The sequence below is a fragment of the Oryctolagus cuniculus genome, chromosome 17 (genome assembly GCF_051225735.1).
Source record: "Oryctolagus cuniculus isolate XC-2025 breed Fujian yellow rabbit chromosome 17, ASM5122573v1, whole genome shotgun sequence".
NCBI classification, from domain to species: domain Eukaryota; kingdom Metazoa; phylum Chordata; class Mammalia; order Lagomorpha; family Leporidae; genus Oryctolagus; species Oryctolagus cuniculus.
This window is the reverse complement of record NC_142883.1, coordinates 9,618,214-9,631,905: the sequence shown is the minus strand read 5'-3', so window position 1 is coordinate 9,631,905 and position 13,692 is coordinate 9,618,214. Positions and strand designations below refer to the sequence as shown.

Below are 13,692 nucleotides of genomic sequence, written 5' to 3'. Positions count from 1 at the left end.
CCAGGGGAACATATTTGGGTATTAAAGCAGGTTTGACTAACCTTCCTGTAAAGAGCCAAAGAAAATAAGATAATAGTTAAGATAATAAATATGTTATGTTTGTGAACCACATGGTCTCTGTTGCAATTACTCGACTCTGCAGGTACACATGATATAGGGAAGGGAAAAACTTCCCTCTGCCTTTAGGGCTTAATAACTGAGTCTATTACAAAAGCTGAATACAGAAAAATTAAACAGAAAAGGCAAATGCCCACTACACCCATGGCATTGTTGGAGCCAGAGGTAGATGTGGAGAATGCAGTGCAGGTCTCCCGTATGAGAAACAGTAATCCAGTTACTGAGATGTCAGCACAGCCTCCCTAGGTCTGCACGGGTGAGAAACCCAGAGCCAGGGACCAAACTCACTCTGGTGTAGGATGCAGATCTCTTCACCACTGTGCTTAGTGACCTCTCTGAAACATGTTTTTATTTGTTCAATTATTTACAATTCATTTGAGAGCAGGAGAGCAGGCAAGCAATGCAGGTCTCTCATGTGAGTGGCAGGAGCCCAATTATTTGAGCTCACAATTGACTCCCAGGGTCCTGCATTGGCAGGAAACTGGAGTCAGGACCCAGAACCAGGAATCAAACCTAGACACTCTTGACATAGGATGCAGGCATCCTAAACTCACTACATGCTCTGTAGCATGCTTTGACTTTATTTTTACAAGAGGATGGATAGAAGGGCACAAAAGGTAGCTGTAGAAGGCCTCTTGGAAGTTATTACCATGATCCACCGAAGATGAGGCTCCTTGAAAACATGGTGGTTTTGACAATGAGAAGTGGTAAGATTTAAGACCTGCTTTAGGGGCAGACGCTGTGGTTATATCAGATAAAACTACCATCTATGGCACTGGCGTCCTATATGGTGCCAGTTCGAGTCCTGGCTGTTTCACTTCTGATTCAGCTCTCTGCTATGGACTGGGAAAGCAGTAGAAGATGGCCCAACTGTTAGGGCCCCTGTACCCAGAGTGGAGACCTGGAAGAAGCTCTTTGTTCCTGGCTTTGGATCAGTCCAGCTCCAGCCATTGCAGGTATTTGGGGAGTGAACCAGCAGATTGAAGCCTTTCTCTTTGCCTCTCCCTCTCTCTAGCTCTGTGACTCTACCTTTCAAATAAATACATAAATAAATCTTTAAAAAAAGACCTGCTTTTTAAAAATATATTTATTTATTTTTATTTGAAAGGCAGAGTCACAGAGAGGCAGACACACAGAGAGAAGTCTTCCATCCTGTGGTTCACTCCCCAGATGGCTGCAATGGCAGGAGCTGGGCCCATTCAAAGCCAGGAGCCAGGAGCTTCTTCCAGGTCTCCCACGTGGGGGTAGGGGCCCAAGGACTTGGGCCATTTTCTGCTGCTTTCCCAGTCCATAGCAGAGAGCTGGATCAGAAATAGAGTAGCTGGGACTCAAACCGGTGCCAGCAGCCAGGGCTTGAACTAGTGCCCATATGGGATGCCGGCACTGCAGGCCGCAGCTTTACCCGCTACACCACAGTGCCATCCCCAAAGACCTGCTTTAAAGGTAAACTCCCAGGACCTACTGCACAAAGGAATAAAGGACAGTGATTAGACTGTACTCCTGTACATAGGAGAAATGTTTTAAACACTTGTTAAGCTGAAATTTAACTTATTTTATTGTTGCTCAAGCAACAAAATCTGTCCCTCCCTAACATAAGCAGAGATAACTTATAGGAGACAGAGAGAACCATATTTGGGCAGAAGCAAATGGTCTCAGGGATCAACCCCCAAGGAACTGTGAATTATGTCTGCTTCCCTGGACTCCAGTGGTCTTGTACTTTAAGAGTTTTCTCTGTTCTTGTGGAAAAACGGCCCAAATCTTTGTTTCCACCAACAAAATATTTTACATTCTGCTCTCTCTCTCTTTGTAGCCTCTATTTTTTCCCCACTCAACTCCTGTCCATGTTCTTTGGAAAGCAGACCCTATGCATCTTTGAGTTAGAGACTTTTCAAATGCTATGTCCTTGACGTATCTGGTTAGCCCCTATTCTTATTTCAGATGATATCTTGAACATCTATCTCACCCAGACTAGATAAGGACATAGGATGATAAGCTACCAGTGGAGAGATTTATTCAAGTGAAGGGTTAAAGGAAGACTATAGAAGGAGAGAGCTTCAAAGGTGCTGACTATTGTAATTTCATATTTTTTCACTAATTCTTCACAAAAACATTTTGAGACAAATCGATGATTGAATGCTTTTAATGCATACAATGAGGTTTAAAGATAATTGAAAGAGACTGATATCACACAGCTACAATGTGCAGAACCATAGCCAGAATCCAAGTCTTCAATCCATATCCCAGTCTTTACCCATTCTACTGTAAGGTAATAATATGGACAGTGCCCATGGTAGCAGGAGGAGAGTTCTTATAATCAGGATGGGAATGATCACACTGGATGAGAGAGGCTAGAAACTGAGTGAGAAGGCTGTTAAACCAGGAGAAGCAAGCAAAGAGTGAAGAAGGCCTGCATTCAGTGATAAAATAAATAATGCACGTGAGTTCCTGTAATGATAAGTTCTTTTGAGAACTAGGTCTCAAAATTAGCTTAGAGCAAGGGATGCAGCAGCTAAGCTATACCTATAAATAATGACGGCCTTGGCCGGCGCCGCGGCTAATCCTCCACCTTGCGGCGCCAGCACCCCGGGTTCTAGTCCCGGTCGGGGTGCCGGATTCTGTCCCGGTTGCCCCTCTTCCAGGCCAGCTCTCTGCTGTGGCCAGGGAGTGCAGTGGAGGATGGCCCAAGTCCTTGGGCCCTGCACCCCATGGGAGACCAGGATAAGTACCTGGCTCCTGCCATCGGATCAGTGCGGTGCACCAGTCGCAGCGTGCCGGCTGTGGCAGCCATTGGAGGTTGAACCAACGGCAAAGGAAGACCTTTCTCTCTGTCTCTCTCTCTCACTGTCCACTCTGCCTGTCAAAAAATAAATAAATAAATAAAATAAAAAATGACGGCCTTAACAACCAGACAGTGACTGTGCCTCAAACAAACAAAATAGGATAGAGAACAGATCTGAGTGAAGGGCATTTCTACCCACAGCTAGGTGTGAACACCTTGTTCTCAACATGAATGCCAGGTATTGGACCAAACCTTCTGGGATGCCCCTGGTTAAACAGCCACCTCCTTCTTTGCTCCCAGCATTCTCCACACGAGCGCTCTAGTTTGCCATTTCCGTGGTAGTTATTACCATCAAAGAGCATCTCACTTTACTGTTTTCATGTTTACCCAGGCCCAGCTCTCAAATGCAGACTGCATGATTCAGCGATACAGATATTATCACTACTGCCACCACCCATAGCATGGATAAATGTACTGAGGACCAGGGGAAAGTCACTTGCACAACATTGTCAGGAATTGAGAACTGACCCACAACTGGAGTACATTTCTACTTGATTATTCTGTTCTGAGCGCCTTAGAAGTGGGCGTCTGGCACATGATAGAAATTCAGCCTAAAAACATGAATTAAAAATAAAACTTGGATGAGACAAATCAGGAACAAATTCTCCAATGTGAAAGTGAGATGTCATCGGGGGACTGTTTCCTTACACAAAGAGGAGAAATTGAACTGTGGGCTTTTAAAATGACATAGGATCTCATGATCTCTGACTTCTGCACACAGCCAGTTCCACTTTAAGCTAAAATCCAGGCAAGGCAGGCCAGCATCCAACCAAGAAAGGGCAGGCAGGCTGATTTTCAAGATAAGAACAAGAGAAATCTTCAGAACCACCTTAGCAAAACATGTACACACAATTCAAGACGAAGAATTAGCCATGATAATCACCTTGTGACATTTTTTTAACCTGTTAAAACTTTGCCAAGCTTGTCTGTCTTGTTTCCTGTAGGCTCGTTCCTCAGAATAAATAGCAATAAGATTCTTAAACCGAGTTGAAGGTACAGATGTGTGTCTGTGTGCACACACGTGTGTATAAAACAAGAAACAAGGTACCTTCCATATGGCGACAGTTGTGAAAAAGAAAGGGATATTGCCTGGTCTCTCGGGATTTGGGCAATTTGTGGAAAGATGGAAGTGGCCCCTGTGAGTGATACCATCCCTGAATTAGGTAGAAAATCTCTTGGGAGCCACGTACTGTCTTCTCTAGTGTTATGGCAGTGGAAAACTCCTTGAGAGGGTTAAAGCAAATGCTCCGATGTTCTACAAAGCAGGACATGAGAGTCCTCATGGGGTCCAGATTCAAGCAATACTTTTTGAGTAATTATACTGTGCCTGGCACTGTGCACAGTGGCTTCCTATTAATGACTTCATTAAAAACTCAAAGCAATTCAGTGAAATAGGTAATATTACCACTACTACCACCACCCACATTGTAAATTAGGTGAGCAAAATTTCAACATAAGTATAGTAGTTAAACCTGTATAAGTCATAGTAAATATAATTTCTTATTTGGGTAACATTAGAGAAAATTATAACTAACATAATTGGGAATGCATACCTTGAATGTAAAATATGTTTTTTTCATCTAGATCTTAGACTATTTCTTATTAAGTTAATTAATTTAGTTAAACTCAGATAATTTGGAATTATATTTCCTATTATTTTGAAATGATTTTTAATTTTATTGTCAATAAAATATAATTATCAACATAGTGAGTGCAGAGAAATGTGATATTTTTATTCATGTATAATGTGTAACGATTAGATTGATGCAGGCACAATTTGGACATCCAGGAAATAAACATAATCCCATTTTTTGAATTTCTTCTTTATGAAGCACGGTGGTATTTTGGGTGAGGTGGGATTTATTGTGAGGATGTAGGTGTTATTTAAAGAAAAACTAAGCTAGAAGCAGGGTCTCTAGAAAATATCAGTGATGCAAGGTTGATGTGTGCTTCTTCCCGCTTCTGTTTTCTGCTTCATTGTTTGCTCCCGACACATGATAACCTGTTCTTGTATAACAAACTGGCACAACACTTTGTTATATTGATTTGGGAGGACAAATTGCAATGCTATAGCAGGACAGGGGTGAAATCTGCCGTCACTGAGGGTTAGAGAGTAGCATTGAGAGGGAGAAAAGAACAGAGGGAAAGAAAAGCTGTAGGTCTCCCTAGGCCAGTCTGCAGACAGAACAGCTGAGAAAAAAACCCGAGAATGATGCAGAGTCTTCAATAAAGGAGAAACTGTCGGAAGTTATGGAATTGGGGGAATTTGGAAAAGTACAGACAGTACCCAGCAGCTTCTGGGTGAAGCAGGTGTTCGCTGGATGAATGCCGAGCCCCACCTAAGTTTTTCTGAATATCTTCAGAGGAGTTTAGGCAAGATAAGGCTCCAGCATAATTCCAAGCCAAGAAGTTGTGGAACAGGTTTTGCACAAAACAGCAGAATTGCCTAACTTTTGGGGGATTTATCCTAATTAGTGAACATCCCTCTTTCTCTCCTCCCAAGCAACCAGAGCCCACCCATATGTGCCACCTGAATGCACCTTGTCCTGACCCCATTTCTACCACTTCCCTGCTGCACCCCACTAAGAGACACCCAAGACTGTCTTCTAGGGCAACAGGCCACCTGCATATGGGATTAGGCCATCTGTTCTACCCTCCGCCGTATCAGCTCTCACATTTCCATCCACACGTACCTATCTAATAGTGATCAAGAAAGTAACTTAATGACAGATGACCTCAAGTGTTAACTAACCTCTCAGTCTGTAGATATGAATAACTGGATTCTATTAAAAGTATTTTAGGTTATTCTTTTGTGGAGCATCTCACCTTATAGAAAATTGACAATGAATATAAGTATATGTTAGAGAAAGCATTGAATATTAACATTAATGTGACACAAGTTTGTGTAGTCTTAGCCATTGTGTCATACCTTCAACATGATAGTGCAAAGCTTAGTATCTACAGGAGTAGTTTACCTGATAAATAGCTGAGTTTATGAGGCTTTGACAAACTGGCACAAGAATTACTTCAAAATTGATGAGTTTGACTGAGGCACTTGTGTGTTGAGAAATTGGGACAAAGATGTGGGATGCAGAGTTGTTTTCTGAAAATGTTCCCTGCTGTGTTTATAGCCCACTTGAAATGTGCTAAATCGGTAAAACTTTCTCCTTAAATCCACACTAAGTCTTTGAAAGCCAAAGCTTAAAAACAGATCCTACTAGTCAAAGTAGATTAGAAAACACTGCTTTTATGTCTGCACTCAATACAATGGCAAGAGAGGGGGAAAGTGGCTATAAGAATTAGAAGGGTTGGGTAACCCTTCTAATTTTCTTTCTCTCAAATCTCATTATGGGATGGAGGCAACCAGTGGAACCTGCATGGCTTTGTAAATAAGTTTGGACATTTCAGTGAGCTTCCATTACATGGTGAGGATCCATCACCCTGGCTATGTATTGCCTCTTACTCCAGCTCTATCTATACAAAGAACTCCATGCATGGCAAAGGTATCACAATGCTTTGTTACTAATTCCCCGGAAAACTGACTTTACCAGATTCAGCATTTACCTTTGAACTTTGTACTCCACAACTTTGTAATTGTAGTTGACCTAATTTCCATTCCAAATTAAAAAATGAGTTTTGGGGACCAATGCTGTGGCAAAACAGGTAAAGCCGTTACCTGCAACATCAACATCCCATCTGGGCACTGGTTCAAGACCCAGTTGCTCTACTTCTGATCCAGCTCCCTGTTAATGGCCTAGGAAAAGCAGCAGAGGATGGTCCAAGTTCTTGAGCTCCTGCACCTACACAGGAGACTTGGAGGAGGCTCTTGTCTCCTAGCTTTGACCTAGCCCAGCCTGGATCATTGTGGCCATTTGGGAAATGAACCAGCAGATGGAAGAGTTTTTTCTCTCTCTCTCTCTCTTTCTCTTTCTTTCTCTTTCCCCCTTTTTCTGTAACTCTACCTTTCAAATAAATTAAAAAAAATTTAAAAAGGAATTTTGAAACCTACGAAATAGCCAACAGCTGTCTGTAGAGAGCAGCATGCAAAAAGCAATCCAGAAATAGGAATATTGTAAATGTTTTTTGTGCTAGGATTGGTGATGACAAGATGATTATCAAAGCACTAAGATACTTTTAAGATTCACTTTGAATCATAAGAAACACAAGTATTAAAAATAAAGTTCCAAGCAACTGACAAGCGCTATCCTCTGTTACTGAATGGCAAACAGTTGGAAAAGTGTCCAAGTTCATGTAATATAAGCAAGAGATTAGTAAGTTTTTTAATTATGTCTAGCCATTTTGATGAAGGGGTTTCCATAAACTTCTTGGCTTATTGTGTAGACTGAGAAATGAGTAAGACAGAATACAATAAGTTTGATTATGAACAATTGTTTTGCTTAAACACAATTACATTTAAAAAAAAAGTCATTTTTGAGATTGCTTTGTAAAAATCTAAGTGTTTAAAGATTCAAAGAATAGAGGGAGTGGGAGATGGGAGGGTTGCGGGTGGGAGGGAAGTTATGGGGGGGGGGGAAGCCATTGTAATCCATAAACTGTACCTTGGAAATTTATATTTATTAAATAAAAGTTTAAAAAAAGATTCAAAGAATAGATAAAGATAGTGTTCAAAACTACTCACAGTCTGAATTCTCATCTTTGGATAACTGGCATTAAAACTCACAATGATGATACAGAGCAGAAGATGGGGTGAACTGGGGGCAGAATTTTCACAGTGGTAACTCGTCTCTGTGGAACAGTTACGCTGCTCTGCAAACAAATTTTCTACACACTCCAATTTTCTCACTTTGTATTTGTATTAATTGAAACTTCATTCAGTAATTAGCACACTTGGGAAGGTGTTTTAGAAGTGGCTTGTTTCTAACATTTGCTGGCACCACTGGAGTCCAGAATGATGCCAGTTGAATGCCATTTCAAAAAAAAAACTTTTTTTTCTTTTGGCATGGGAAAAAGCAGAGTCATACAGTAGCTCTTGATTTATGAACTGTGTTTTCTAACTCTCTGCCTCCCACGATGTGTGTAGCTCCCTTTAGGGAATGGGTTGGAAGCCTTTCACAAAAAGGCAACTCTATCTCCAAATCCGCCTCCTGATGAGAAATCCTGTGTGCCTTTGATAGGATTCCCTCCATTCTCAGGCCTTGTAGGATTAGGTGAAAGAGTACGAGGACTGAGAATCCTGGAACAGCTTCTTCTGTTTGTCAATAGTCATCCAATGACAAGACAGACGGGCACCTTCAATGACTGGTGAATGTCACAGATAAAACTTGTAGGAATATTTTTTGCTCCATATGCTAGTAAGCATTTTGGCAGCTCTGGGTCATGTTCTGGAAACAGAAAGATCAGAGACAGGATGGAACTTCTCAAAATCCATAAGGAGGATGGGCAGGTGACATGGCTGAGGGGTGGGCGACAGGACAGAGAAATCCACCCATGCACCACAGGAATTTTTTTGCCTGTAAGCAGAGTCCATCCTTGCAAGTGGTTCATTAAACAAAGAGCTTATTGTAAATGGGCCTGATCCTCAGAGGAGAAAAATGATTCTTTTTCACTGAAGAGAAGTTAACTCTTTCTGCCCTTTCCTATCAAGGAAGGTGCTGGATAAGTATTTAGTGATTAATTTCCCCGGCTAGTTCCTGGGATTTCAGTGTTAGAAATAGTATAGACATATACTGAATTTTCTATGCAGCAGAATGGCAGGATCCTATAGTCTAAAGTATCCTTTTTACTTTCCCTTTTTCCATTTAGTAGAAATTCACTGTGTAGGATTTCTAATAATTACCAAACTATTAATTACCAAATTCACTAATAATTACCAAACTGTTGAAATTGGGTTGTAGTTACTTCACTTTCTCTATTTTAACCTGAAATAACCAAAGACGATTTTGACATGGCATTTTTAAAATCTGCTTTTTGACTTTAGTTGGGAAACCTTTGGCCTATACCATGGATGCTAAAAATGACAAGAACTACATGTTTTCAGGATTGAATTTTTGGAGGGAGAAAATTTTTTTTTCCTAGGCATGGATTGAAAGCATCATGAAAACACTGAAGAGCCAGAGAGAAGAGTCAGAGTGTTGTATGTGCCCTTTAAGAGGAAAGCAAGATTAGCAACTTTGGCAAATTTTCGACTTCTATTCACAGAGAAAGAGAAGAGTTGCCAGTGTTGAATACAAAAAGGATGAATGTGAGACAAAGACAGATGCAATTTTACACCTTATTGAAAGCTTACATGGGAGTGGTTTTAACTCCTCTGAGGTTAAAGATAACTTTTCCACTGCAGACTAAAGGTGGAGCTAGGGGAAAAGAGGTTATTCTGGAATGAGTATCTCTGTAGGTCCTGTGCTGTCCTGAGAAGTGCAGGAAGAAGATAAGGCTCCATGCAAGAGAGAGGACGTGACAGGTGCTGAAGGTGAGGGGCTCCCTGTGATAGCAGCCAGCATATAAGTCCATCATAGCATGAAGGCAGAAACTCTCGATGGCACCCTTCTTTTATGAAACACCATATAATTTTAACAGAAAGTTTATAAGACTGCAAGGAAAAATATCTGGATTCTATTTTGCCTTTTTATATTATAGATTACTGTGTTTTCTAAATGGCCTCATGCAAGAAGAGTCTACAAAAGTAAAGTAAATGTTTTTATTTATGTTAGGTCAGAAAAGGCAATGAGGCGTCATTTGGGATAATGATAATGTTTATTCAAGCTTTGTGCATATATAAAAATGTTATTTTCTCTAATTGCATATTTTGTTCCTGTAATGATTGAGTTGAATTCTGAACTGAAATGAGTAATCAATACTGAGTGTTTCCAGGGTTCAGATGCAGTCTTAGCTGTTTTAGATGGCATAAAATTGCTCCAAATTTGGCTAATTGCTGTAAAGATGGAAATTGAATGCTAAAGCTAAAGTATGTTTAACTTATCATTTTTTTTCTTTTTTCAGGTTTTAACTGAAAATTTTAATACCAACTCACCCATAACTCCTAATACAAAGCTTACCTGGGTGCCTTAAGAATGAGCTATTACGGCAGCAGCTACCAGGTAGTAAACGTGGACACAAAATACCCAGGCTACCCCCCAGAGCACATCATAGCTGAGAAGCGAAGAGCCAGGAGACGTCTGCTCCACAAAGACGGCAGCTGCAACGTGTACTTCAAGCACATTTTTGGAGAATGGGGGAGCTACGTGGTCGACATTTTCACCACGCTTGTGGACACCAAGTGGCGCCATATGTTTGTGATATTTTCTTTATCTTATATTCTCTCCTGGTTGATATTTGGCTCCATCTTTTGGCTGATAGCCTTTCATCACGGAGATCTGTTAAATGACCCAGACATCACCCCTTGTGTGGACAACGTCCATTCTTTCACAGCAGCATTTTTATTCTCCCTCGAGACCCAGACCACCATAGGGTATGGATACCGTTGTGTCACTGAAGAATGCTCCGTGGCCGTGCTCATGGTGATCCTTCAGTCCATCTTAAGTTGCATCATTAATACCTTCATCATTGGAGCTGCCTTGGCCAAAATGGCAACTGCTCGGAAGAGAGCCCAAACCATTCGCTTCAGTTATTTTGCACTCATAGGCATGCGAGATGGGAAGTTGTGCCTCATGTGGCGCATAGGTGATTTCCGACCAAACCATGTGGTAGAAGGAACAGTGAGAGCCCAGCTTCTCCGGTACACAGAAGATAGTGAAGGACGGATGACAATGGCATTTAAAGATCTCAAATTAGTCAACGACCAGATTATCCTGGTCACCCCAGTAACTATCGTTCATGAAATTGACCATGAGAGTCCTCTGTATGCCCTTGACCGTAAAGCAGTGGCCAAAGATAACTTCGAAATTTTGGTAACATTTATCTATACTGGTGATTCCACTGGTACATCCCACCAATCTAGAAGTTCCTATGTTCCCCGAGAAATTCTCTGGGGTCACAGGTTTAATGATGTCTTAGAAGTTAAGAGGAAGTACTACAAAGTGAACTGCTTACAGTTTGAGGGCAGTGTTGAAGTGTATGCTCCTTTTTGCAGTGCCAAACAATTGGACTGGAAAGACCAGCAGCTCAACAACATGGAAAAAGCCCCTCCAGTCCGAGGATCCTGTACATCAGACACCAAGGTCAGGCGAAGGTCATTTAGTGCAGTTGCCATTGTCAGCAGCTGTGAAAACCCCGAAGAGACGACCACCTCCTCCACTGATGAGTGTAAGGAACCACCTTATCAGAAGGCTGTGCTGACTTTAAATAGAATCTCTGTAGAATCACAAATGTAACTTACCTTGTCATTTTGGGGGCTCCCACTCCAATCATTTGACCTTCCTGCCAATCACTGTAAGGCAAGTATGTGTACACAGAGCTTTTTAGAAATGTGATAGCCATGTCTTATGGGGATGATGGGTATATAGAGTAGGTGAAACTTCACAAAATAGAAAATCTAAAAATTCCATGACTTTCAATGACTAAAATTTGCTTTTGCTATCAAATTTTTTATATTAGGAATACTATGAAGAAGCTTAATTGATGAAATTTCAGCTCCTTTTATTAGATCTTTTATTATGTATCTTAAATTAGAGATGCAACATTGAATTATGAAACATAAAGCCAACATAAATAATAAATTTTTAAATGTATCAAAATTAATAATATGAGTGATTTCCCATAAAAAGCTCCATATCATCTAACCAAGGTATGCAATGCAAGCTATACATTTAGCAGAGAGTATTGTTGAGATATGTAGCTCTGAAATCTACTGACCAGTTCAAATCACTGTGTTTTTCTCTCATAGTGTTTTGCTATCAGCAGGCAGAGGTAGTAGCCCTGGGAAACTGACAATGCCACCAAATTAGTTTCCACAGCCTCTTGTCCAGTCAATGCATTTTCAATGAGTTCTAGAAGCTGTTTTTTTTTTTTTTTCTTTAATCCACGCGGGAGAAGAAAAGTTGGCATCACTATTTGGAGCAGTGTTTCTCTCTTAAATGTCCTTGTTGACTCCAAAAATCAGGGACAGAAACAAGTCAACCTTTCTCAGTTCTCTGATAAGGGCAGGTCCTAGCTCACCTCTCACTTTTTTAAGGGACAGGATGACAGAGGTAAGGTAGCTATTGCAGAGTTGCAATAAACAGTCCCAAATCCTTTGGGAGAAAATGTTACCCTCCTGTGTCCTGAAACACTAAACTTTTGGCTGCTAGGTAAGGGATACAACCTTTCTTTGGATGGGGGAGGGGAGAGCAAGGGAGGTATTTATTTGTATTCAGAAACAATCACTTTCCATCTTTATCACCTTAAAGTAGGTAAATGACTTGAGTTTAGGGTTTTGAGAAACTCTCTGAACTTGCAACAATAATTTAAGTGGGCAATTTTGTGAAATACAATAAAATCAGTGTTTTAATGCACATTAATTGGATAATCTGAGTCCTATGGAATTTTTTAAATTATAGGACTTGAGATAAATATGTATACTGTATTGCCATGTTAAACGAGATGTTAATCCTAATTACTTTAAGTAAAAAGCCAATCACCAAGTCACTTTAAGCTTTGTAAATTAAGGAGTTATTAGGCACATTCAGATTCATTTGTGCACTTTTAAAATTGTTACTGAGTTGGCAGTAATTGCTTTTATTTGTTTATTTTATTTAAATACACACATTGTCTTTTGTATTTTCTGGAAAGTTTTCTTTTTTCCTCTCTCTCTCCCTTTCAGTGTGTGTGTGCATGTGTGTCTGTATGTGTGTTTGTTAATTTAAATGAACCACACATGTAAACCAAACTGAATAATATAGTCCAAGATTGCCAATAAAAGCAAAATATATAGATATGAAAAATACTTTTGTTTTCTTTCTTCTTATTTCTTTTTCCTCCCTCTCCCTCACTCCTTGCCTTTCTTCCTTCTTGTTTCCCTCGTTCTTTTGCCTAGGAGCAATAAAGTTACATTTCAATATACATGTATATGTTCAAATCTTTTATTTCTATTGCTTCATGAATAAAAGGTTTAGGTTGTAAGTTGCTAGGCAGTCCTCAAGGTTATTATCACAAATCTAAATAATGCACTTCTCTATCTTAGTTCGGGAATGCCAACTCCATTTTTAAAAATTTTACACACAGTGTCAATTTGGATTTTCTATCAGCAATTACTTAGCTAGAGTACTACAGTCTCCTCAGTAGGAAAACAATCACCATGACAGTAAGCAAAACTGCTTTTTTCCCCTTTGTTAGCTTGTTCACTCACATCTAGTTATATTTTGGTTTGCTTTGCTTCTTGTACTTTGCCTGTCCATGATGCTTGCCTTGCTGGTATTATAATGGGAGCACTAATAGTCAATTAAATATGTCCCCACAATCCAATCTTCAAAGCCCAAGTAGAATGTTAAATCAGCATTCACATGTAATACTCATCTTTAATTTCCAAGTAGATTTATATCATACTTTAAAACATACCTTCAAATGAGCAACTTAATAAAGGTCTTAAAACATGGCAGAAAATGTGTGCATATATCCTATCTTCCATTGTACAAATGCTTTCAGCTGAGCTGGTCAGCACTGGGTGCAGTGCACCAAAAAAGAGAATGCTACTTCGTATAATCAGACCATAGGCATCATCATAAACCATTTTTATGGGCTTTTAACAGCTTTTAGAACACCTATATGTGAAATAACAATTAGTTGCTTATGTAAGCATTACCAAAAAAAGCCCTGTGCAAAATGGTATTCCCAGTTTCAGACAC

At 40.1% G+C, this 13,692-nt stretch overlaps 1 protein-coding gene across 3 annotated transcripts in view; it reads left to right on the top strand.

Moving 5' to 3' along the window:
* Positions 1 to 13,450, top strand: part of KCNJ16 (potassium inwardly rectifying channel subfamily J member 16) — a 63,131-nt gene extending 49,681 nt beyond the window's left edge. For all 3 annotated transcript variants that reach the window (XM_008271760.5, XM_008271761.5, XM_051825902.3), the window contains one exon: positions 9,914 to 13,450. In XM_008271760.5, the coding sequence (XP_008269982.2) occupies positions 9,985 to 11,244 (1,260 nt within the window). In that variant the 5' untranslated portion in view covers positions 9,914 to 9,984 and the 3' untranslated portion in view covers positions 11,245 to 13,450. The remainder of the gene's footprint in view (positions 1 to 9,913) is intronic.
* The last annotated feature ends 242 nt before the right edge of the window (positions 13,451 to 13,692 follow it).